The 22462-nt window shown below is 52.9% G+C and overlaps 8 protein-coding genes across 8 annotated transcripts; 5 read left to right on the forward strand and 3 right to left on the reverse strand.

Annotated features, from left to right (window-relative positions):
• Positions 1–188: 188 nt before the first annotated feature.
• Positions 189–783, forward strand: NCS54_00295400 (Hypothetical protein; the record flags this gene model as incomplete). The annotated part of the gene is made up of 4 exons (XM_053148541.1): positions 189–225; positions 279–294; positions 344–439; positions 483–783. 4 exons carry the CDS (start codon positions 189–191, stop codon positions 781–783), a joined length of 450 nt encoding a protein of 149 aa, XP_053004516.1.
• Positions 784–2769: 1986 nt separating this feature from the next.
• Positions 2770–5593, forward strand: NCS54_00295500 (Hypothetical protein; the record flags this gene model as incomplete). Its single annotated transcript, XM_053148542.1, has 2 exons — positions 2770–3670; positions 3714–5593. The coding sequence occupies 2 exons, from the start codon at positions 2770–2772 to the stop codon at positions 5591–5593; spliced, it is 2781 nt and encodes a 926-aa protein (XP_053004517.1).
• An 86-nt stretch (positions 5594–5679) lies between these two features.
• On the reverse strand, positions 5680–6819 carry NCS54_00295600 (Hypothetical protein; the record flags this gene model as incomplete). The annotated part of the gene is made up of 1 exon (XM_053148543.1): positions 5680–6819. The coding sequence occupies one exon, from the start codon at positions 6817–6819 to the stop codon at positions 5680–5682; it is 1140 nt and encodes a 379-aa protein (XP_053004518.1).
• A 230-nt stretch (positions 6820–7049) lies between these two features.
• On the forward strand, positions 7050–11665 carry NCS54_00295700 (DNA replication ATP-dependent helicase/nuclease; the record flags this gene model as incomplete). Its single annotated transcript, XM_053148544.1, has 4 exons — positions 7050–7094; positions 7139–8278; positions 8324–8407; positions 8450–11665. 4 exons carry the CDS (start codon positions 7050–7052, stop codon positions 11663–11665), a joined length of 4485 nt encoding a protein of 1494 aa, XP_053004519.1.
• A 1824-nt stretch (positions 11666–13489) lies between these two features.
• Positions 13490–16675, reverse strand: NCS54_00295800 (ArAE-2-N domain-containing protein; the record flags this gene model as incomplete). Its single annotated transcript, XM_053148545.1, has 6 exons — positions 13490–13526; positions 13571–13788; positions 13838–14217; positions 14262–14490; positions 14537–15748; positions 15794–16675. The coding sequence occupies 6 exons, from the start codon at positions 16673–16675 to the stop codon at positions 13490–13492; spliced, it is 2958 nt and encodes a 985-aa protein (XP_053004520.1).
• A 782-nt stretch (positions 16676–17457) lies between these two features.
• Positions 17458–17912, forward strand: NCS54_00295900 (NADH dehydrogenase [ubiquinone] 1 beta subcomplex subunit 11, mitochondrial; the record flags this gene model as incomplete). Its single annotated transcript, XM_053148546.1, has 2 exons — positions 17458–17768; positions 17831–17912. The coding sequence occupies exons 1-2, from the start codon at positions 17506–17508 to the stop codon at positions 17910–17912; spliced, it is 345 nt and encodes a 114-aa protein (XP_053004521.1). The 5' UTR covers positions 17458–17505.
• A 51-nt stretch (positions 17913–17963) lies between these two features.
• NCS54_00296000 (Branched-chain-amino-acid aminotransferase) lies at positions 17964–19225 on the reverse strand (the record flags this gene model as incomplete). The annotated part of the gene is made up of 2 exons (XM_053148547.1): positions 17964–18976; positions 19018–19225. 2 exons carry the CDS (start codon positions 19223–19225, stop codon positions 17964–17966), a joined length of 1221 nt encoding a protein of 406 aa, XP_053004522.1.
• Positions 19226–19545: 320 nt separating this feature from the next.
• NCS54_00296100 (Protein kinase domain-containing protein) lies at positions 19546–22297 on the forward strand (the record flags this gene model as incomplete). The annotated part of the gene is made up of 3 exons (XM_053148548.1): positions 19546–20169; positions 20216–21050; positions 21093–22297. The coding sequence occupies exons 1-3, from the start codon at positions 19570–19572 to the stop codon at positions 22295–22297; spliced, it is 2640 nt and encodes an 879-aa protein (XP_053004523.1). The 5' UTR covers positions 19546–19569.
• Positions 22298–22462: the final 165 nt, after the last annotated feature.

Consider the following 22462-nt stretch of genomic DNA (forward strand, 5'->3'; position numbering starts at 1 on the left):
CAACCTACAACTTGCAACATCACATCACCACACACGTCGCAACACTCGCTTCATCCGCGCACACACGAATACTCGATCGGGATCGCTCTATCGACACATCGGATTGTTTCCTCCTCGACCGCGCCCTTTATCGTGTGCGCTTCATCGCCTCTACATCCCCGAATACGAGATCGACGTAAGCTGTCAAGATGACGCTCAAGGAGGAGTTTCAGACGCGCAACTTTAGTATGTGGCTCTATCATGATGCTCGAGACACGCAGATGCTAACCTGAGTGCAGGCATTTATGGACAATGGTAAGCTTGATGCTGCGACGATCTACACCGAACGACACTGACAATCCAGGATTGGCATCTTGTCCATGATCATCTGCTTGGCAGTGGGAATTGCCAACATCTTTTCATTCAACCCCGTCCGCATCATCTTTTGCGCACTCGCAATGTACGTCGATCGGCCCTTTCCACAATCACCACTAACATCCCAGTGCGTCGGCCTTCGTTATCCTATTCATCGAGGTTCCCCTGCTCCTCCGAATCTGCCCAACCTCGGGCAAGTTTGACGAAGCTATCCGCAAGATCTCGACCAACTACATGCGCGCCGGAGCCTACGGTGTCATGTCCACCCTGCAGTTTGTCAGCAACGTTTCGGGCGCCAGCAGTCTGATTGCCGCCGCCGTCTTTTTGCTCCTCGCTGCCCTCTGCTATCTCCTTGCCGGTATCAAGGGTCAGGCTTTTGTCGGCAGCAAGACCCTCGGAGGTGCCGGCGTTGCGCAGATGATTGTGTAATGCTGCTCCAGACCGAAACGCGACGGCAGCGATCGAGGGAGACGAGACTGCGGCAATGTATCCGCGTTGGTTATGGGTGATGGTACTCAATGATTTACGGTTACTCCGGTGACCTGTATACCCAGCTGGAATTCGGCGTCTGGGATGAGGAACGGTTACGCTTGTAGTGTTTTGAGGTTCGGTGCTTGTTCAAGTTTAGATGTAAATTGATTCACGTTCATGGAATGCAAAAGGAATGCAGACGTTGCGAGCTAGAGTGCTCAGCGGCAGTTGTACAATGGACCAACGATTGACGCATTTGATAGACCAGTTCCCTCTGGGCCACATGCAGCTTGCCCAAATAGTCAATGGCGGCGTCAAGCTATTCGGACAAAGGACAGCTATCGGATAGTAACTCGTGATGCGCAGAACTCGCAAGCCTGCCACTAGAGGTTAGGTTGATGCTATTGAAAGTGGAGAAGCGGGCAGCATCGAGACAGCTCCAGACGGGACTCGGTGCAAGGAGGTTACCGGATGGAGGCCTACTGGCCTGGTCGTGGCGTTGCCAACCTGCAGGCTGCTCTTGATGGAAGAGGGGTCTGCTGAGAGAAGCTGGGCATGGAATGTCGGATTACATTTTGCTATTACGATTATCTCTACAGGGTAACGAGCCGGGCCGGTCTACCCCTCGGTCAACTGCCTCGGTCAACAGGAGCTTTGGGGGATGGCGTCATGATGGGACTTGAGATGGATGTCTGGCATCACGGTGAGGGCGGGCAGCGGGACGGGATGTGATTCGACTGGAGAATTTGAAAGCGTCAGGGGAACAGAGTTTTTTCGCGAGGCACGGCCAGCAACCGGTCGAGGGGGTGTATGGGTTTATGGGTCCGGAATGGTTCGAGACTGGGAGTCACAATTCGAATCTGATCAATGCTTGTGCTTTCTGCTGGAAGCTGAAAGCCTGCCGGTCAGACGACAACCGTTCCGTTCACCGCATCGTCCAGTAGGACGCCGTCGAGTAAGCGTCATTCCCTCAAACTCCCATGGACGAGCATCAGTCGAGCTAGTTGCGCGGCTCGATCGGTGGGGATACCTGCAGGACTCCGCCCATGATGGACATGGACATCCGGGATGCACTGTATGATGGAAGGTGATGTACGGTCGGTCGTCTGGAGCAGGCAGGACAGGGACAGGGGAATTGCTTGTCAAAACACTTCAGGTTTGAAGACTTTTGCTTGATCAAGACCGTTTCCGTTGATTCATGCGGGGTGACGCACTGTGTGGTCTCAGTTGTTGGGCAACATTGATTAGAGGAGAGACATTTTCGACTGAAAACAACGTGATAACAACGAAAGCAGTCGGTTCGTATTAAGCAGGTACTGATAGTACACTTGAAATCGGCAAAGTATTTGGTCAAAAGGTTCTCATCCCAACATCCAGCGCTCACAGTGCGATTACCATGACCTTACTTGGCGCCATTCATCCCTGTTTTCACCCTTTCCAGTGACGACAACCAAGGTCACCAGCTTAGTGGCACAAGCCGTCACCTGGACGCTCAGCTTCCGTTGAGAGGCCGGGATATAAGTAATTGGCCAGGAACGTGTTGGATCTCGTCTTCCTTTGTCCATTGAACCCCTTCCCTTATCCTACGGTCTACCCCGGGATCCATAACGCACCTCAACTCTCACCTCCACTCCAATCCAATCGGTAAGTCCTCACCTGCGGTGTGCGGGCGCATGCAAGTGGGCGCTGCGCCATGTTCCTGTCATGGTCCCTATCTTTATAGCGCCATGAACCGTGGATCCGATGACCACGATAAGCTCGCGGCCAAGCCAGTGGAATGGCTGAAGCTCAAATACCCGTCTTTCCCTGTCGAGTGAATTGGTTTTTCTGACTCAATTGGCTCCCGCAGTGAACCTTGTGCTGATTGCCCAGCTCTGACCCATCGCTGGTCCTTCCGTCAGCTTATACCTCCCGCCTCGCTCGCTTGAGCTTCTTCACATCGACATGACTGCTGCAGCCATGCAAACACCCGCCATCCCGCCCCGTCCTGTCAAGGACAAGGACGATCTATCGCCTCCCAAGATTCCTCCTCGTCCTAGCAAGCGTTTCGACCGCTCGATATCCCCCAACCCCGACCGCTTCGCCCCGTCACCGTTCAACGAGGGTATCCCCCAAAAGAGCCCCAAGACTCTCCGCTTCAGCCCCAACGACAATGCCCAGGAGCAGGACCCCATTGACCGCTCCGGCAGCGTCCCCATGCCCTCCATCGGTCAGGAGGGTCTCGAGTACAGCACCATTGCCAACGAGCTCAAGGCAGAAGAGGAGGAGACTGGTGAGAAGCCCCAAGCTGCTTCACCTGAACACCGCACCGTCGCCAAAGATTTGAAGCTCCATGCCCCCAAGCCGTCGCTTCCTGCCCACAGCGCCAAGCAGCGCGTCCAGGCCGTTACCCGCACCGACTCTGACAAGGCCGCTTCTTTCGGCATTGGCCGCCCTACTTCTCGCGACGGTGTCAAGAAGAAGGCTAGCACAAGCTTTTCGGCCAGCGAAGGTCGACCCGAGATTGAGGATGAGCAGGGCATCCCCGAGATTGGCCAGCGCGTGCCCATGAACCCCCATCTCGGTGATGTCCAGGCTCCTTCTCCCGCTCCTGGTTCTGATGAGCCCAAGAAGCACCACCACCGCAAGCACAGCTCCCGTGGTGGACCTCCTGGCAGCTACGGCCTTCACGGTCACGGAATTGCGCCCCAGGACAAGCTCGACAAGGAATACTACGACAAGCATCCTGATGCGCTGAAGAGGGAGCATCAGACACCTCTACATGATCGCCAGAACGACTATGCCCTCAGCAGCAACGACCTGAACAAGCTCGTCAGGGACACGCGGAGTCGTGGATCTGGTCTCGGTAAGTTTGACACTGCTTGGTAAAACTTGACTAACAAATTCAGCCTCCGAGTACCAATCTACTCCCACCGAGGAAGTCGGCTTCCAGGCCAGTGAAGAGTATGCTTCTCGTCTGTCTCCTCGTCCCGCTTCTGGAGCTCCTGCAGACAAGATTCAGCCTCTCTCGTTCAAGTCGGAGATTACTGGTCCCGACGGTGAGAGTACTGTTCATGTTGATGATCCCAAGCACCCCGAATACCGCTCTTACGGTGATGAGGAGGCTGCTGTCGATGATGAGGATCACGAGTACACTGCACCTATCCTTGCTTCTGACGAAGTTGAAAAGGAGGACAACTTCCACCAGCAGCCTGCTGTCCACCCCCCTCCTGAACGTCGAGGTAGCGCCAGTGAGATTGAGGAACCCACCAGCCGACCCTTGAGCCGATCAAGTAGGCCCAAGAGCCGACCTACCAGTATCTACAAGAACAACGACCAAGAGTTTGTGCCTTCTCCTCTGGATGATGTCAAGGAGTACGAACCTCTTTTCCCCGAAGAAGCCAAGGAGTCAGAAAAGCCAGCGCCCGAGAAGCCGTCCGAGAAGGCCCGGCATTTCTTCCCCAGCAAGGACGTCTGGGAGGATGCTCCAAGCAGTGTGCATTATACTGCCGAGGTCTCAACACCAGACGAGCAAGCTGAGGCACAAAAGTCCGTGGACCGCCCCAAGACACCTGCTCACATCTTTGCCCAGAAGCAAGAGGAGCTTGCGGAGCAAGAGAGTGCCACCGACGTTCCCAAGGCCCAGGAAAAGCCCATCTGGACGGAATCAAAAGAGTCCGACTCATTCCTCAGCGCCAAGAAGAGACCTTCCACCGGTCGGCGATTCCCTAGCCGAGATGTATGGGAAGATGTTCCGGAGAGTCAGCTATATGAGGCTACCGTCTCTGAAACGCCAGAGGAAAAGCCCGAGATCCCAGAGGAAAAGAAGCCTGAGGCCACAGAGGAAAAGAAGCCCGAGATTCCAGCCCGTCCTAAAAAGACAGAGGACCGCCCGGCTGTTCCTGATCGACCCAAGCCCAAGAAGACCCCGAGCGACGAAGGAAAGCCAAAGCCACCTGTATCCGACAAGCCAAAGCCTCAGATTCCTCCTCGCCCGGATGTCAAGTCAAAGCCCCCAGTGCCTAGCAGACCCGTCGGCAACAAGATTGCTGCTCTGCAGGCAGGTTTTATGAGCGACCTGAACAAGCGTCTTGCAATTGGACCTCAAGCTCCCAAGAAGGAAGAGGCCAAGCCTCAGGAGGACGTCACTGAGGAGAAGGAAAAGGCCCCGCTTTCGGATGCCCGGAAAGGCCGCGCTCGGGGCCCACAACGGCGAGCTCCGGCCCGAAGCCCCGCTGCCCCGGTCAAAACTACGGGGCCGTCTTTGACATTTTCGATTCCCCAGACACTTTGGTCAATTGACCCAGAGGGTTCTCTGTCCGTGGCTGGCGATTCTCTGGTGCCCGAGACGCCCGAAGTTGAGCCTGAGGTCAAGCCTGAGGTCAAGCCTGAAGCTGAGCCAGAGGTCAAACCGGAGGAGGTCAAGTCGGATGATGTTAAGCCAGAGGTCAAGGCTCCAGAGCCTGTAGAACAGCCTGCAGAAGTCGAACCTGAAGTGATTCAGGCTGAGACTGAGACTGCAAAGCCTGAGCCTGTACCGGAGGTTGAGGCTGAGCCTGCAGAGCCCGTTCCTCAGGAGCCCGCTGTTGAACCTCAGCCTGCAGCCGAATCCAAGGAGCCTGAATCTCAGCCCGAAGCGCCCAAAGACATCAAGCCTGAAGAGGACAAGCCTGCGGAGGAAAAGACGCTCGTCGCCAACACGGCTGGTGAGAGTATTCTAGAGACGACAGTTGAAAAGAAAGATGGTGCAGTTGACCCGGTTGAGGTCGCTGACCAAGTGAAGCAGTAATAGAGGACGCCAGACCCGTACAATACATTCATTTATGGAGTAATCCAATGATTGGTAATATACAATAGCAAGTACAATACAAATCGTTACCTACGTCCCCACTTATCTTCATCGACACCTCTTCTCTCCCTCTCGACAAGCTTGTCAAACTCTTGTTGGGCTTGTTCTTTAGCCAGGGACTTTTCCTCGTCCGAACTGCTGAACGAGTAGCTGTCACTAGAATTTGTAGAGCTTCCCCAACTCTGCGGCTCCGATTTTGGTGCCCAGCCACGAGGTTCCTGTTGAGTCTGAGGCTGCTGAGGCTGCTGAGGCTGCTGAGACTGCTGTCGAATGCGATCCCATGCTGACCCAGAGACGGAGCTGACGGGCTGATTTCGAGCGGAGGAGGCAACGGGCGAGGCATCATCATCATCGAGGACATCCCAGTCGTGATCATCAGACTGGCTCTCCTGTGTCTGCTGTGTAGGGACTTGTGTTCTGTTCCAGGGAATGTTGTAGCGAGGCTGGTCTGAGCGATCGGTATCTTCGTTGCCCCACGAACCCTCTTCCTTTGGTGCATTGTTCTTGAAAGGCACCCTTGCCGAAGTAGGATTGGCCATGACCTGCTCGACTCGCTTGCTTGCATCCTTGGTGAACTGCTCTAGCCTTGAATCCTGCGCCATGGCGCTCTCGACTCGGATGAAGTTGACAGTGCGGAAGACGGGCTCAACCATGAGCATCGTGACGGCGGCATATGCTGTAAATCGCAGCGTGTGCCATGTGAATCGTGGGTATCGACCGCGGATCTTTTTGTTGGTAAAGATGCTCGTCGCCTCGTTGGGGTTGAATCGGCCGCCTAGCTTGGGCTTGTAAAATGGGAATTGCCAGGTGTGGCGGCCTCGGTAGGTCATGTATGCGGCGAGTCCGACGGTGATGTACTTGGCGGCGGCATTGTTGTGGATGTTGTTGAGGGTGTACTCGGCGATTGCTTTAACCTCTTGGTCCTCGAGCTCTCGCCCGAGAGTCGACGCAAATCCGGAAACTCTAGAGGTGGCGACGAGGAGGTTCCAATCGCGCTTGTACCCGATGAGCGAGACGTAGAAGGGAGGGGAGTATTCATGGAACAGTCGGTTGATCTGGTCTTGCACCCTCGGTTGGTACTGGTCGCGCTGAGCTAGAGCTTGCTGGCGCCATTCCTCCATCGAGTGCTTGTAAGCCTCGCGGGTTGGGCCACTGGGAGCATTCATGGTTGTTCAATTGACGAATTCAATTGAAACGTGAAGTTGAACCGGAAATCGGATGACGACTCGATGAATGGTGACGCAGGTGGGGGATGGACGGACCTGCAGCTTTATCGATAAGGCACGTGACCTGGCATCCAAGCAAGCGCGTATCGCGACGCGCTTCAACCATTAAACATAGCGCGTCTCCCTTTAACATCCCACCTCAATTGCTGGGATGTTCAAGTTTTGCAGTCATGCCTCTGCAAAAGTCGTATTCTGATCAAGTCGGCCGGATTAAGGTATGGTGACGAGTACGTTTATGTGCTCCGCTAACAGTCTCCAGCGCTCGCCATGGCAACGATCGAGAAGCAACCCTGTTCAAACACCAAAGCCACGAGCACCAGTATCCGAGGTTACCAAGAACAAGCTCAACAAGTTTCAATATCATCCGAAATCCGAAGACGAGGAAAGCAAGGAATCTGCACCCCAAGTGCAAGAAACACCTGCCACTCACCTGACCTGGAGAGATCTGCTTGGACCTACAGGTACCGAAGATGAGAACAACACTTCGCCAAACGACCGACTGCTCTGGGATAGCAGGCCGGATAATCTCTACCTTTCCGCCTTGTCTCCCATGATGTCTAGGAAGGGACGAAAACGTGCCAGAAGTTCATCTCCAGTCTCGTCGCCCGCCCCTGAAAAGACCCCTTCCGTCAACGTCAAGAAGTTGGCACAAGCCTTAAAGTCACCGCATGCAGATCCGACGCTTGAGCTTTGGGACCGATACTCTTTAAACTCCGAGAACGCCCCTGGACTCACCAATCCCACATTAGCACAGTTGATGGTTTCTTCATCGCCAAGACCAAAGCCGAACGAAGCCAACCTCCGACGAGCAATAAGTTGTGGCCTAAACTGGCCAAAAAGGAGAAGAGTGGAGAGATCGACATCAGGAAGTCTCAACAGTGAGAAAGAGATGGAAGCCAAGTCTTCCTTGGTGACTGCTCTGCTCGATACGGTGACTAGTAGCATCAACGGGAACGATCAGTCTCCTTCTCCCAAAAAGAGGCGGATATGTGCCACTAGCACAGGCTCTCCGCGACCTAAGGCACCGTCTTCTGATTACGGCGATGATGATTTTGACGATTTTGACGACGATACCATAATGCAGCTCGAAGCGAGCATCAACGCGACCCAGCTGGATCACAAGGAAGAGCCTGAGCTCCCAGCCCAACCATTGGAGAGGAAACAGGACGAACCGGAGGCAGAAAAACCGGCAGACACCCCAGACAAGCTTGATGAGTTTGATGACTTGGACGATGACATCTTTGACGACGCTGAGGACCTCCTTACCTCTGTGGAACAGGCCCAAACCATTACCCCCGTGGACCCCGACCCAGATGACGAGTTTGGTGACCCCTTTGGCGGCGACTTTGACTTTGAGGCCGTGGAACTCGCAGCAACCCAAGCAGTTAACTGCCCGGACGTACGTCGAAGAACCTAGGAGGACCGCACATGCTAAGAACTGTAGAGACGGAAAAAGACAATTCAGCGATACCTGGTGACGAATGTGTTGGAAGGAGAATATATGGAAGGGCATGCCCGACCGGAAAAGGTGAGTTTTGTCTTCAATTGTGGGATGTAGCTGACCCTTTAGATCCTTCTTATCCAAGCAGACAACTCCAAAGAGATGAGGACTCTCCATCTCAGGGGTTCGTGGTATGACACGCCAGCTCATCCGCAGGCTTACGTCCACGTTATTGGCAACTTTACACCAAGAGGGCAATGCATCATTGATGATGCCCATAACCTCCTTATTCTACACCCCGATCAGCTTATATCGGCAACCGTGGTGGCTGACTCTTTTGGTTGCATGCGTCGTGCTGTGCTTCAAGACCGAGTCAAAGCCACAAGTCCCCCAACGCCGCCACTTATCTATGGAACCATGCTTCACGAGATATTTCAAGAGGCACTCTTGGCCAACAGATGGGATCTCCCATTCTTGTGCTCGGTTATTGATCGAATCACGGACAAGCATGTCGAGGATCTATATACCATCAAGGTTGGTCTGGCATCAGCCAGAGAGCATCTTCAGTCAAAGATGAACGAGCTTAGTTACTGGGCTGGTGCTTTTGTCTCCTCCCAGCCAACAGAGGATGCTGTCATCGAGGATCGAAACGGAAAAAAGGCCAACATGGCTGTCACCAAGTTGCTGGATGTCGAAGAGCACGTCTGGTCACCAATGTACGGACTCAAAGGCAATATTGACGCGACAGTCGAAGTTGCAATGCAAGACGGTAAAGATTTCAAGACTTTGGCTGTCCCATTTGAAGTCAAAACTGGCAAACACGCAAACAGCAACCACATGGCACAGACTGCCCTTTATACACTTTTACTATCAGACCGGTACGACATTGAGATCGCTTACGGTATTCTTTACTACATGGAGACGTCGAAAACGATGCGCATCCCCGCTATCCGACATGAACTTCGGCACATGATTATGCAACGCAACCAGTTAGCATGCTACGTCCGAGAGAGAAGCGTTCAATTACCCCCGATGCTCAAGAGCAAGCACATGTGTGGAAAGTGCTACGCCAAGACATCGTGTTTCATCTATCACCGACTAGCAGACGACGGCGATGGGGAGTCTAGCGGGATGAATGAAAAGTTTGACGAACTGGTCAAGCACCTCACTCCAGACCACAAGGAATTCTTTGTCAAGTGGGAGAATCTTCTCACCAAGGAGGAAAAGGAGAGCCAAAAAACAAAACGAGAACTCTGGACAATGACAAGCGCTGAGCGAGAAAAGAAGTCGCGGTGCTTTGGCGATGTCATTATTGAAGAGGGTTCAGCGTCTGTTGATACTGACAACCCAAAGATTAACCGCTTCCACTACACTTTTGTGAAGCAGAACCATCCCGCAGGATTCTCATTCCTCGAATCGGAGCTGACGGTTGGAGAGCCAATTGTGGTTTCTGACGAAGAGGGACACTTTGCGCTGGCCATTGGCTACGTCACGGCAGTCAAGAGACGAAGAATCAGCGTGGCGGTTGATCGAAGACTACACAATGCACGAATTCGACAACCAGGTTTCGACGAGAACGATAACCAGACCTTTGCTAGCATCATGGAGGTTGCCCACGAGGGAGCTACCCAGGATGAGACTCATGGCAAGATCAAGGAGCCGCCAATCCGATACCGACTGGACCAAGATGAGTTTAGCAACGGAATGGCGACTGTCCGGAATAACCTAGTTCAGATGATGGCCGACGATATCTTTGGGTCGAGACAGATCCGACGACTTATTGTTGACCTCCAAGCCCCACGATTCAAGAGTGTTCCAACACAGTATACCATATCAGATCGAGACAGCCTCAACGTTGACCAGCACCGGGCCATCGAAAAGGTCATGAGCGCTCAAGACTATGCTCTCGTTCTGGGAATGCCGGGAACTGGCAAGACGACAACCATTGCCCACATCATCCGCGCTCTGACGTCTCAGGGGAAGAGTGTCCTCCTCACTTCGCACACCCACACGGCTGTCGACAATATTCTGCTCAAGCTCAAAGGAGACAAGATACCTATCCTCCGCCTCGGAGCCCCTGCCAAGGTGCATCCCGAAGTCCAAGAGTTTGCCATCCTTGCAGGGCAGCCTATGAAGACGTTTGACGAAATCAAGGATGCCTGGCACGGTACACCAATTGTCGGGACGACGTGTCTTGGTATCAACCATCCCATCTTTCACGAGCGTACTTTTGACTACTGCATCGTGGACGAGGCATCTCAAATCACCCTGCCAATTTGTGCTGGGCCTATCCGGATGGCTCGCACATTTGTCCTTGTGGGCGATCACAACCAGCTTCCTCCAGTTGTGAGAAACGAAGAAGCACGCGAAGGAGGCCTTGATGTCAGTCTGTTCAAGCTTCTCTCAGACACCCATCCGCAGTCGGTTGTCAACCTGGAACACCAATACCGCATGTGCGAGGATATCATGACTCTCAGCAACACTCTTATTTACAATGGCAAGCTCCGATGCGGCACGGAGAAGCTTCGCAAAAGAAAGCTCGACATTCCCAGAATGGACGCTCTCAAGCAGCGACACTATGATGCATCAACCTTTCACGCCGCCACTCCTCGATCGTTTTGCGCTGCACCGGGCCGATGCTGGCTATATGACCTCCTTGAGAGCGAAGCTCGCGTGCGATTCATCAACACCGACACTATTTTGCCACAGGTCCGCGAGGAGGCTCAAGGCAAGCGTATTGTCAACTCGGCTGAGGTCCGCATCGTTTCTCAACTGGTCGACAGTCTTTTGACAGTAGGAGTTCCGGAGTCCGAGATCGGTGTCATGACACATTACCGAGCGCAGCTATTCCTGCTCAAAGAAAAGCTCAAAGGGTATGCCGGAGTCGAGATGCACACGACAGACCGCTTCCAGGGACGAGACAAGGAGGTGATCGTTTTGAGTCTGGTGCGAAGCAACGAGGCCTGCAACATTGGCGACCTGTTGAAGGATTGGAGGAGAATCAACGTCGCCTTTACCCGCGCAAAGACGAAGCTCCTCGTGATTGGAAGCAAGACGACGCTCAAAGGCAGCGGCAGCGAGAATATGCTCAGCAGATTCATCTCGCTGATGGAGGATCGAAACTGGATTTATGACATGCCCCCTGACGGACTCGAGAACCACTATTTCGAGGACATGGGCACACAACTCACGACACACAGCCCACAAAAGAAGACGCCCAGGAAGGGCAAGGAGAATCGGAGGCCATCACCCAGAAAGGCCAGGATCAGCGACAAGGCGTTATTAAAGGGGAAACTGATTACGAGGGATATCTTGAATGAAATGGCCAACGGCGCATATAGTTAGGCGATGAGCAAGCATCAAACATTGGATTAGGTTTCGACGAGGTCGGCGTTCCAGGCCCTTTGAAAACTACTGCTGTTAACATGAATCAATCAACTGAAAGAACAATTACTTCCTAATCCATGTGTTAGTAGCATATCTAGCTGAATGGTTGAACCTCGAGTCTTTGTTAATGACAATTCTAACCACTGTCAAGGTCCATGGCTCTGCCCCCTTCTTCCTCCTCTACAATGCGGACTTGCAGACACTTCTCCTCAGAAGGGTGATGAGGGCAGCCGGTCTCAGGCAGAGGCTTTGCCACGAACGACCCTTTGGTCACAAGCGTTCTGAGGCATCTCCAGTTGGATGGCTGAGCGTTGTTGTGAAATCCGAGGAGAGGCTTGTACAGTGATCCGTCATCTAGAACGTCCCAAAGACGGGGGACCAACTCATTCGAATTCATGGAACAGAATCTCGCGACGAAGAATAAGTCGAGCGCCTCGGTGGCGTCTTTCCATCGTCCGGTACCAAAACGTTAGGCCTTTATCAGCCTCTTTTCTAGCGCGCTTACGCCTCACGTCCTGACGTTGAGCGGATCTCAAGACTCTAAGGGATTCTTTGTCGTTCTCATGCTCCTTGCTCTTATCTTCAAGAGTTTTGGCCTGCTGCTGGAGCTGCTCCTCTGTCGTTCGTAGGCGAGCCTCAAGCGTAGCTTACTCACCCTTCAGACCAGCGATGCGACCTCTGAGTTCCGTGAGGGTGTTGTCTGCCGATGTCAAAGCTGCACGGGTCTCTTCGTGTCGTCCCCGCTCTTCCTCGAGAGACTTGGTGACAGAGTCAAGCTGAGAGTAGTTATCTGCCGCGGTGTCGTGAGTGTGATGCAATGCCCTGGTTAAATCGTCCTCCTGGCTCTGTCGACGGAGTAGGGTCCCAACAACTCCGGACTGCCCCAGCCGTTGCGGTGATAGGGTGTTGAGGGAATCATCGAGGGACTTGATCGCTTCGATAGACTTTTTCAAAGTATCTCGTGTGGCAATGGTGTCTTGCTTCTCCTTGTTCAACTCCTCACTGCGTCGAGCGTGCTCGCTTTCAAGCTCTGTTTTGCGTCTATCGTACTTGGTGTCCAGGCCTGCTTCTTTCTTGGTGATTCTGTTGATGAACTGTTTCTCGTATTGCGCGTCGACATTTTCCTTCTTGTCCTGGATTGTTTGTCGATTCTGCTCCTTCATACGCTTTTCCTTTTCGTCAAGTAGCTTCTCACACTTCTCGTTGGCCTGCTGCTCAACCTGGAGTTTGAAGTTGGCATGGTTCTCCTTTGCCTTCCCCTGAGTCTCGAGAAACTTCTTTTCCTTCTCACGTAGTGTTGCTTGCTGACTGGTGATTTCCGCTCTATCCTTGATGACCTTGGCTTGATCTTCGATAACTCTCGCCCGGAATTGGGCAATCTTCGCCTGTTCTTCGATGATTTTCGCTCGGTCGTTCTTGATCTGGTCCAGGTCTTGGTTGAGCTTTGCTTGGGCCTCCCTGAGACCCTCTTCACGCGCTTCGAGATTCTGTTGGTCACCCAGGAGTTTCTGCTGAGTGGCGGTCGTTTTCTCAAGTTCGGCGTTCGGTTTGGCCTGTGTTTCTTCGAGCAACTCTTTCAGTTCTCGAACGAGCTCTTACTTTTCCCTGAAAGGAGTGTGATCGTCTCATGACAGATTGTTTGGATTTGAGAATGATTATTAGCAAAGACGTGAATAGATTTTAATAGTTATTGGGATTGTTGTTATTAAATACTTGAGCATATATGCCTAAGTGTACAGGAACTCATCAGGTTTAGAAGTCTTCACATTAACTAGGTACTCATTATTCAACAAGTTCAGCGCTCCACGTGCTTTCAAAGCTACTGTTGTTAGCATGAATCAATCAACAAGAACATCGACGTACTTTTTCTCTCCGACAATGAGCTTGGTAAACCTTTCGAGCTCCTCCAGCTGAGCAACGCAGCCTGTCAGACTCTCGTTGTACGAGTAACTGTAAATATCACTCCACGTCTTCTGTCGTTCAAGCTCGCGATACTCGGGACTCTCGGCCATTTCTCGTGCAACCTCGGCGCTTTTGTGGAGGAGCTTCTTTCTAGCAGCCGCAGCACTGGGGAGATAACGCTGTGGCAACGTGAGCTGAGATTTGCTGACTGCAGGGACGCTAACTTACAGGAACTTTGCGTTGTGATTTCAGAGCACCAGCGAGAATGTACAGATTGCCGAGGATGGCAGCAACGGCGTCTCGTCGGTAACTGAGGAGCTTTTCGGCGGCCACGGGGTTGTCTCGGATATAGTTTGGGTTGTAGAATAGAGCTGACTGACGAACAGCAATGAGATACTCAAAGAAGCGCTCACAAGACGCAGCCAGACACGAATACGGGATCGGATCGAAGGGGGCACGCAGGCGGAGTTCATGACGGGTCATGACGAGGAGTTGCCGGATCCTCACAAAGCCCTCGCGCATTCGACTCTCGAGCATTTCAGATCGTGTGATAACTTCCGGGGTTGGGTCTTTGCCCTCGTCAAAGTAGACGTAATTCGCCACGACATCTGACAATTAGCAGAGTTGGTATGAGGAGAATACGCACACTTACTTCGGTACATGACGCTCATGAAGAAGAGCATTGACGAGAGAGCAGATCGGAGTTCATGTCGAGCCACGAATGGCCAGAGGAGCCAATTGACCACAATAGGAGTGGTTGTTCCGACAAAAAACACCAGACCTTTGTGTACTCCTTGGAGTGGTGCTGATGATACGCCTGGATGGTCTCGCAAGCTGAGAGAAATAACCGTAAACGAGAGACATCCGACAAGACCGGATCGCTGTCGTTGTTAGTCAGGTCAATCAAGGTAAGGTGTATCGGCATACCGGATGGGAACTCTGGGTGAAGCGATACATCATGGGAATCATGTATATAGCAGCAAACACTGCTACCACATATGGATTCCCGTTGCCGGCTGCATGGGCCGCACCACTCCACGCTGCTCCGAGAATTGCGGCAAAGGCACGAGTGAAAAGGTCCTGAACGTTTCCTCCAACGCGGGGGTGAATCATGATCCAACCCATACACACAGCCCACCAAGCTTCGTATCGATTCCACCATGATCCGTTGCTCAACCACGCAGGAAGGGCCAATGCCGAAGTGAGAATGGCTACCTTGAGCGCATATCTGCTCTCGAATCCTTGAAGGCGATGCAGGACTGTCCAAATTCTGTATCCAAGTTTGTCTCTCCTCGACGCTGGCTGTCCTCGAATGCTGGGTTCCTCTGGTCCGGTAACCGCCTCATAACTCTGACGATGCTCCTTACCCACCTTGACAGACTCGAGAAGTTGCGCAATCTCTGCAAACGTTGCCTGGTACATACCGGCAGTGACACCACCGCGATCATGTCGAACTTGAGCATTTGTTCTGTATATGGCCTTCCAAGGGGGGTATGTTGGGAGGTTGAGTCTCTTGCGGTTGGAGTGGAGGTGCATCTCATGAACCTTGTTCATGAGATTGACAATGGTTGCTGCCGCTTCGCGGACGTGCCTCGCAAATACGAAGAGCTCTACTGCTTGACTGTCGTATGACTCGGTGGTGTCGCTGGCTAGGAGGCTTGATTCGGCCGTGTCAAAAGCTGCGAGAGCGTTGTTGAATCGCGCCTGAACCGGTATGAGGTCTGAGGAGACGTCTTGAGGTGGACCAAAATGCTTTCTCCAGCCAGATAAATCCATCAAAGCTGCATGAGATCTTTGCATACTCTCTGACATGCAGGCGAGCACTTCTCTCGTAGGACCAGAGAGAGTCCGGGCAACCTTTCGGCCCGCGTCTATCGACTCGTCGTCTGAATCGGGGCCGCCAACGATGATCTCGGGAGTTGTCCAGTCTTCGAATAAGTCTGTATCAGTGTCCATGGAGAGAAGGGCTCGGACAACGCCCTGCACCAAGTTACGCAGCTCTCGCACGTCCACTGGACGGAATCGTGTGATAGTTATGTCGATCCTCATGTCTCGATATGCAAGAGACATATCCATAAAGGTTTTAGCTAGTCTCCGCCGGAGTCTTGTGTTTCTCGGACGTGGAATGATGAGGGATTCCTAAACTATTAGCTTGGATACGATGTCTGATATATGCAAGCATACCTGCATCGTCCTGAACGACTTGTCAAGAGCAGCAGCCAAAGGACGATTCCCAGCGTCAGGGAATATGAGGCAGTTAACAGCCATGGCGATTGCTTGTCCCAAAAGCCAGGGAATGGCATAGCTTCGGAACTTGGGCCACTTGATATCCAGACTGCTAGTCTCGGCGAGAGTCGTAAAGGTAACAGCTATTCCAGCGCAAAGGACAGCTTGATAGAAGCGAATAAAAAATGTACGGATGTACGCGATGCTCGCCATGAAAAGGGCAAGAAACAGAGTCAAAATGCCACCATATCCAACTTTAGCATCAAGAGTTGAAGTGGACAGCAAAAGGCCAATGATGCCCCATGCCAGCCCACAAGCAGTCCCAACAATGGTTAAAATAGCACCGTCCACTTGAGATCCAAATGTGCGTGCTGGATGGTTGAGGATGACGGATATAGCCATGATGTAGTCATATCGACCAAGCCAGTTAGACACTGTGGGCACCAGACATAGGATATAAGCCAGAAAGAAAGCGATAAAAGACTTGAGTAGCCTGATTCCGGATCTCGTAGTTGTGACCTTTCGAACCACAGATCGAAGCTCATGGAGTTGTCGAGGAAAAAAGGCCTTGGGCGATAAAGGGTGACTCTTTTCGAATTCCTTGGGTAAGATTGCTTTGTCTTTAATTTCTTCCGGCGTCAGAGGCTCCGGCGTCAAGAAAAGGGCATCAAAGAAGCCATCTCGCATCTCGGAGACGCCATACGTCTCCATGTTAATTCGGTCATCGGAAATGATTTGATCAATCTGCATGATGCTGACGACTGAACTTCGTCTGGAGCCAAACGAAGGTCGGAGACAGACCCCACTTGGGTCTAGATTGGCGTCGGAATACTCCGTCATGGTGTTTAGCTTGTCTCGTAACTGGCTGCGACGCTATTGATGGAGGTTCTGTTAACACTCAGGCGTTGTTGCCAATGCCTGGATGGCGTCTTGTCGATATATTGGTTGTCATGGATGTTGGCTTGATAACCGAGGCTGTTGACGTCTCGTCTTCAATCCGCTGTCAATTGCCTAGTCGAATGCCCAGCTGGCCTGTTGCCGTCCTTTCCATCGGTCGCGATTTGATGTTGACTGCTTGTTAGCAAGTAGACGAAGAAAACAATGAGCAAACTGCGAGATGTCAAGCAGGATCATTCTTGGGCATTTGAATGATGTAACATGTGTGGCCCACCTTGGGCGCAAAGGACGTGCACTGCCAAGCCGCAAAGCAGGAATGGAACATTGGGATTACACAACAAGATGGGATTGAGTGAGTGACTGATGAATGCTGATGATTGACGGATGGTAGATGGGAGACTGCTGTAATTGATACAATTGTGTGATTGTTGTAGGTAGTGTATAGCAGAGTTCTAATGCCTTCCTCCAATGGTGACAAACGCTTGCTCTGTAACCAGATTCCGACTATAATCATGAAGAAGTGCAATAATATGCAAATAATGGAATTCTGGATGGACAATTGATGATGAATGAACTAGACGTGGTTGGTGACCTTGGGGTCCTGCAGTGGGAATCCATCCCGTCTCCAAAACCGTCGCGGCAGGTACCGGTACGTACTCTTGGCAACCACGTGACTAGCTCCCGATCTACCGGCAACCTCAATTCAACCATCTCCATCCTTCAACATTGATCACAACCCCGCCGTCCATCGCCGATTGACCCTCGACGATACAATGGCAATCATTCGCGCCGCCGTCGCGCCCCTCCGCGCCGCCCGCGCCGTTCGATGCCCCCGACAGCCCTCCCGGGGCTTCTCCGTTACCGCCCGACGACGAGGAGGTGGTGGCGAGCACCAATTCGAACCTCCCACCGGATGGCTCTGGGGTGTCAAGCCCGGCGAGAAGGCTGAGCCCGAGGGCTGGGAGTGGCCCATGTACATTTTTCTCGGAAGCCTCGTCGCTACAGGCGTCGCCCTCGCCTTCAAACCCGACACGACGTGAGTGATTTGCCACGGTCAATTGCTGCACGCCGGGAATACTGACGATTGATGATGGACAGCGTTTCTACCTGGGCTCTCGAGGAGGCACGGAGGAGATTAGAGCAGGAGGGTATCCTGCCCGACCCAGCCAAGAAGGACTAGATGTACATTACGGTGCGCGGATTCAACCGCAACAACAATTCAACGCATTATCTACGCTACAACATAGCTCCATTCGTGCTCCTCGTCACCGTACTGAATTCCCTCAATCCACTCCTTCATCCTGAGGGCAATCTCGCCGGATTCCTCAGTCTCGGAAAGTCCGCAGTTGACCAGCTCGCCCTTCCAGGAGATGGATCGCACGGGGCTGACAATGGCAGCAGTGCCAGCGCCAAACGCCTCGAGCAATCGACCCTCCTTGGAAGCCTCGGCGAGCTCCTTCATGGTGTACTTGCGCTCGCTAACCTTCCAGCCCTCAGGAACCAGACGTTCACGCGCAAGTGCGAGCACAGAGTCTCGAGTGACACCCTCAAGGATGGTACCGTCAAGGGGAGCGGTCACAAGCTCCTTTTGGCCAGTCTCCTTGTTCTTAAGGGCGACAAACATGTTCATGGTGCCGACCTCGGTGACGTATTCCTCCTCACCAAAGAGCCAAAGGTTTTGCTGGAAACCACGGCTAGCAGCTTGAAGCTGGGGCAGAATGCATGGCGCATAGTTGGCACCAAGCTTCTTGTCACCGACACCACCGGGCCAAGCTCGAACAGCGTAGTCGGTAGCCTCTAGTGACACAGCCTTGAAGCCAGTAGGATAGTAAGGGCCAACAGGCGATGCAATCACATACAGAAGAGCGGAGCCAGGGGCACCGACTCCAAGTGTTTTTTGGGTTCCAATCATTGTAGGTCGGAGGTAGAGAGAGTAACCTCGCTTGTCGGGAATGAAGCGAGAGTCGAGCTGCGCAAACTTAGAGATGAGCTCAATGAAGCTCTTGGGCTCAAAGGTGGGGAGCGCAATACGAGCGGCCGACTTGTTCAATCGGGCCATGTTCTTGTCGGGTCGGAACAATCGGACCTTGCCATTCTTGTCCTTGTAGGCCTTCATGCCCTCGAAGCATTCAAAGGCATAGTGGAAGACGCAAGTCGCAGGGTCGAGGGAGAGGTTCTGGTAGGGGGTGATTTTGGGGTCCAACCATCCGTCTTCTTGAGTCCATTCGATCGCGAGCATGTGGTCTGATGGTCAGCTTGGTCTTGAAAAAGTAGGAGGAGCTTACCAGTAAACTCCCGGCCAAAGACAAGAGTCTCAGGCTTGCTCAGACTCTTGGGGTGGGAGGTCTTGGTGACGGAGAGTCGCGAAGGATCAAGACCCAAGGGCTTTGCAGCAGAGGCAGCCTCTGCCTTGGTGCTAAAGCGAGCGCATCGCAAGCTAGAGCGAGGCAATGAGCTCCTCAGAGCAGAGCGAAGAAGGGGTCTCATGCTCATGGTTGCGGTGGTGGTGATGAGCAAAGAGCTGGGGCTCGACCGATAATTAAGTACCTAGATCGGAGGTGTATCGGAGGATTGCAAATTGCCCTTCGCGATAGGGTACTTCCAGGGACGCCGCCTCCAGGCGTTTGCAGCCGCGTTGGGCCGCCAGCCAGGTATCCCCAGGTTCCTAGATAGCCGCAGCCGCAGCCGCAGGAGGGAAAGGTGGGTGGGACCTGAACGCGCCCTAGGAAGCGCCTTACCTCATCAGGCTTATCGTTTATCGGACAAGGTAGGTCCCTTCGATACTTGTCCTCACGTCATGCATAGGTCGCGACGCATCGCATCGCAACGACAACAACATGTTCTCCTCGGCGTTCAAGTCCATCTCGGCCACGAACATCACCGGAAACTACACCATCTCTTCGAATCCGACTTCGACGGCTGGTCCCTGGAAGATTTACGATGCAAAGAAAAAGTCGACCGGCAAGTCGTACAGCGTCTTTGTCTTTGACAAAAAGTCCCTAGACAGCCATGGCAGCTCGTTGGGTCGCTCCGGAGCGGCCTCGTTCAAAAAGACAGTAGAGGAGGTTGTCGAGCGGTTGCGAAAAGAGGCGTCGAGTCTGGCAAAGCTCAGACATCCCAGTATCTTGGAGTTGGTGGAGCCTGTCGAAGACACAAGAGGAGGTGGCTTGCAATTTGTCACCGAGGCCGTGACAGCATCATTGTCGAGCGTGCTACACGAAAAGGACGAACAAGAACGAGTTGGACCTGGTGGAAGATCAAGTCGATTTGTGACTGAGGACTCGGATGGAGTAAAGCGACGGAGGGAGCTCGAGATTGACGAGTTGGAGATTCAAAAAGGACTCCTCCAAATCAGCAAGGCACTGGAGTTTCTGCACGAAAATGCCGGCCTCGTCCACGGCAACCTCACACCAGATGCCGTCCTTATCAACGCCAAAGTATGTAGATACCCGGCCTTTTTGGTGACTTGACTAACAATCGCAGTCTGACTGGAAGATAAGCGGCCTCGCTTTTTGCAGCCCCCCTGATGGCTCCGACAAGCCGACTTCGATCCAAGGAATTAGTCTTTACGAGGTCTTGAACATGGATCCCCGATTACCGAAGGCCGTCCAGCTCAACCTCGACTATACCTCACCCGATTTCGTCGTCGACAGCAACCTCAACTCTTCAGCTGACATGTTTTCGCTTGGACTCTTGTCGGTCGCCCTCTACAACTCTCCTCATGCTTCTCCCCTCGAATGCCACGGCAGCTTGTCCACATACAAGCGACTGTTTTCGTCGTCTTCGAGTGTCCCGTCCGTCACAAACAACTACCTCTCATCTCGGCCCCTCCCCCGAGAACTCTCTCACGATGTTCTTCCTCGACTCATCACGAGACGGCCCGCTCAGAGAATGACTGCACGAGAATTCCAGCAGAGCGAGTATTTCGACAATGTCCTTGTCTCTACAATCCGTTTCCTTGATTCGTTCCCCGCCAAGACTGCCAACGAAAAGGCTCAGTTCATGCGGGGTCTCAACAAGGTCCTGCCCTCGTTTCCCAAGTCGGTCATGGAAAAGAAGATTCTTCCGGCCTTGATTGAGGAACTCAAGGACCGGGAGCTTCTCTCACTCATCCTTCAAAACGTGTTCAAAATCCTAGACTTGCTTCCGTCTGCTAGACGTGCTTTTGGAGAAAAGGTCCGGCCATCGCTGAGGGAAATCTTCGTCATCAACGCCAAGCAGCAAGAAAAGGACCCAGCCAGAGATGCAGGACTAATGGTTGTCCTCGAAAACATTTCCTCCATCTCTAGCAACTGCTCCGGAAAAGAGTTTAAAGATGGTGAGTAACCTGCCTACTCATCTGAACCAGCTGACAGTTTAGATATGCTCCCTGTCATCTTGGCGGCCATTGAATGCCCGACTCATTCGATTGTCGACGCGGCCCTGCGAAGTCTACCGGTTGTCTTGCCAGTTCTCGATTTCAGCACCATTAAGAACGAACTCTTTCCCGTGATAGCAACTGTCTTTAGCAAGACAAACAGTCTCGCCATCAAGGTCCGAGGTCTTCGAGCATTTGTCATTCTCTGTGGTGGCACAAACGGTGAAGATGACGGTCTCAATGGGGTGAGCAAGACTTCATCGTCCAGTGCCCTCGACAAGTACACAATGCAGGAAAAGATTGTGCCCCTGATCAAGGCTATCAAGACAAAAGAGCCGGCAGTCATGGTGGCAGCCTTGGACGTGCTCCGGATTGTTGGAGGCGTTGCTGACGCCGACTTTGTCGCCATGGACCTTTTGCCGATCCTCTGGAGCATGAGTCTTGGGCCTCTTCTGAACCTGAAGCAATTCCAGTCGTTCATGGAGCTCATTAAGAGTCTGTCACGGCGAGTCGAGGATGAGCAGACACGCAAGCTGCAAGAACTGGGCGGAACAACCACGACGCCCAGTGAAGATTTCATGGCCTTTGGTGGTGTCACAGGCACAACCTTTGAGCCCACGTCTGAGAATGACTTTGAGGCTCTCGTCAAGGGACGTCCATCCACCACCAGTGCCCCTGAAGAGAAGAAGCCCAGCACCCCTCAACCGCCAACATTTTCCTGGTCGACGCCTCCACCCACAACCAACCCGACAAAGCCTCCGCAAAAGGCTTTCCGGACAGTGACCCCAGACCTCGGTCGCTTCGAGGCAATGACACCGTCGTCGACGCAGTATAGCCAGCCTCTACAGCCTCAGCCATCGACATTTTCTCCTCCTCCCCAGTCGACATTCTCGGCGCCTCCACAATCAACGTTTACTCCACCACCGTCGACCTTTACGCAGCCAGCACAGCCCACACAGCCTACTACTGGAGCTGTCAACTGGTCTGCTGCCAAGAACACCCTGTCGGCACCCATGAACTCAATGTCATTAAACTCGATGACGCCCATGCAACCCTCCCGCAGTCCATCATTCACTCTTCCTCCACCTCCTGGGAATGCTGCGCCCGCGCTCTCTCCACAGACCTGGAGCGCCCCTTCGAGTCAAAGCATGGGGTCAGGCCAGACAGGGCAAAAGTCGGGATTGGACAAGTATGAGAGTTTGATTTAGCGTAGTTGACAGATTTGAATAGACTTGGGGTCAGCGTTTGATTGACATGGATACCAGCATCCCTTTGTTTCAATTCACTTTGCAACTTGTAGCTCTCGATTTGAATGAACATGATCCGTGGCTGACCTGTGGGAAGAGAATCGGCATCTTGTCTGTTATAGATGG

The sequence above is a fragment of the Fusarium falciforme genome, chromosome 2 (genome assembly GCF_026873545.1).
Source record: "Fusarium falciforme chromosome 2, complete sequence".
Lineage (NCBI taxonomy): Eukaryota > Fungi > Ascomycota > Sordariomycetes > Hypocreales > Nectriaceae > Fusarium > Fusarium falciforme.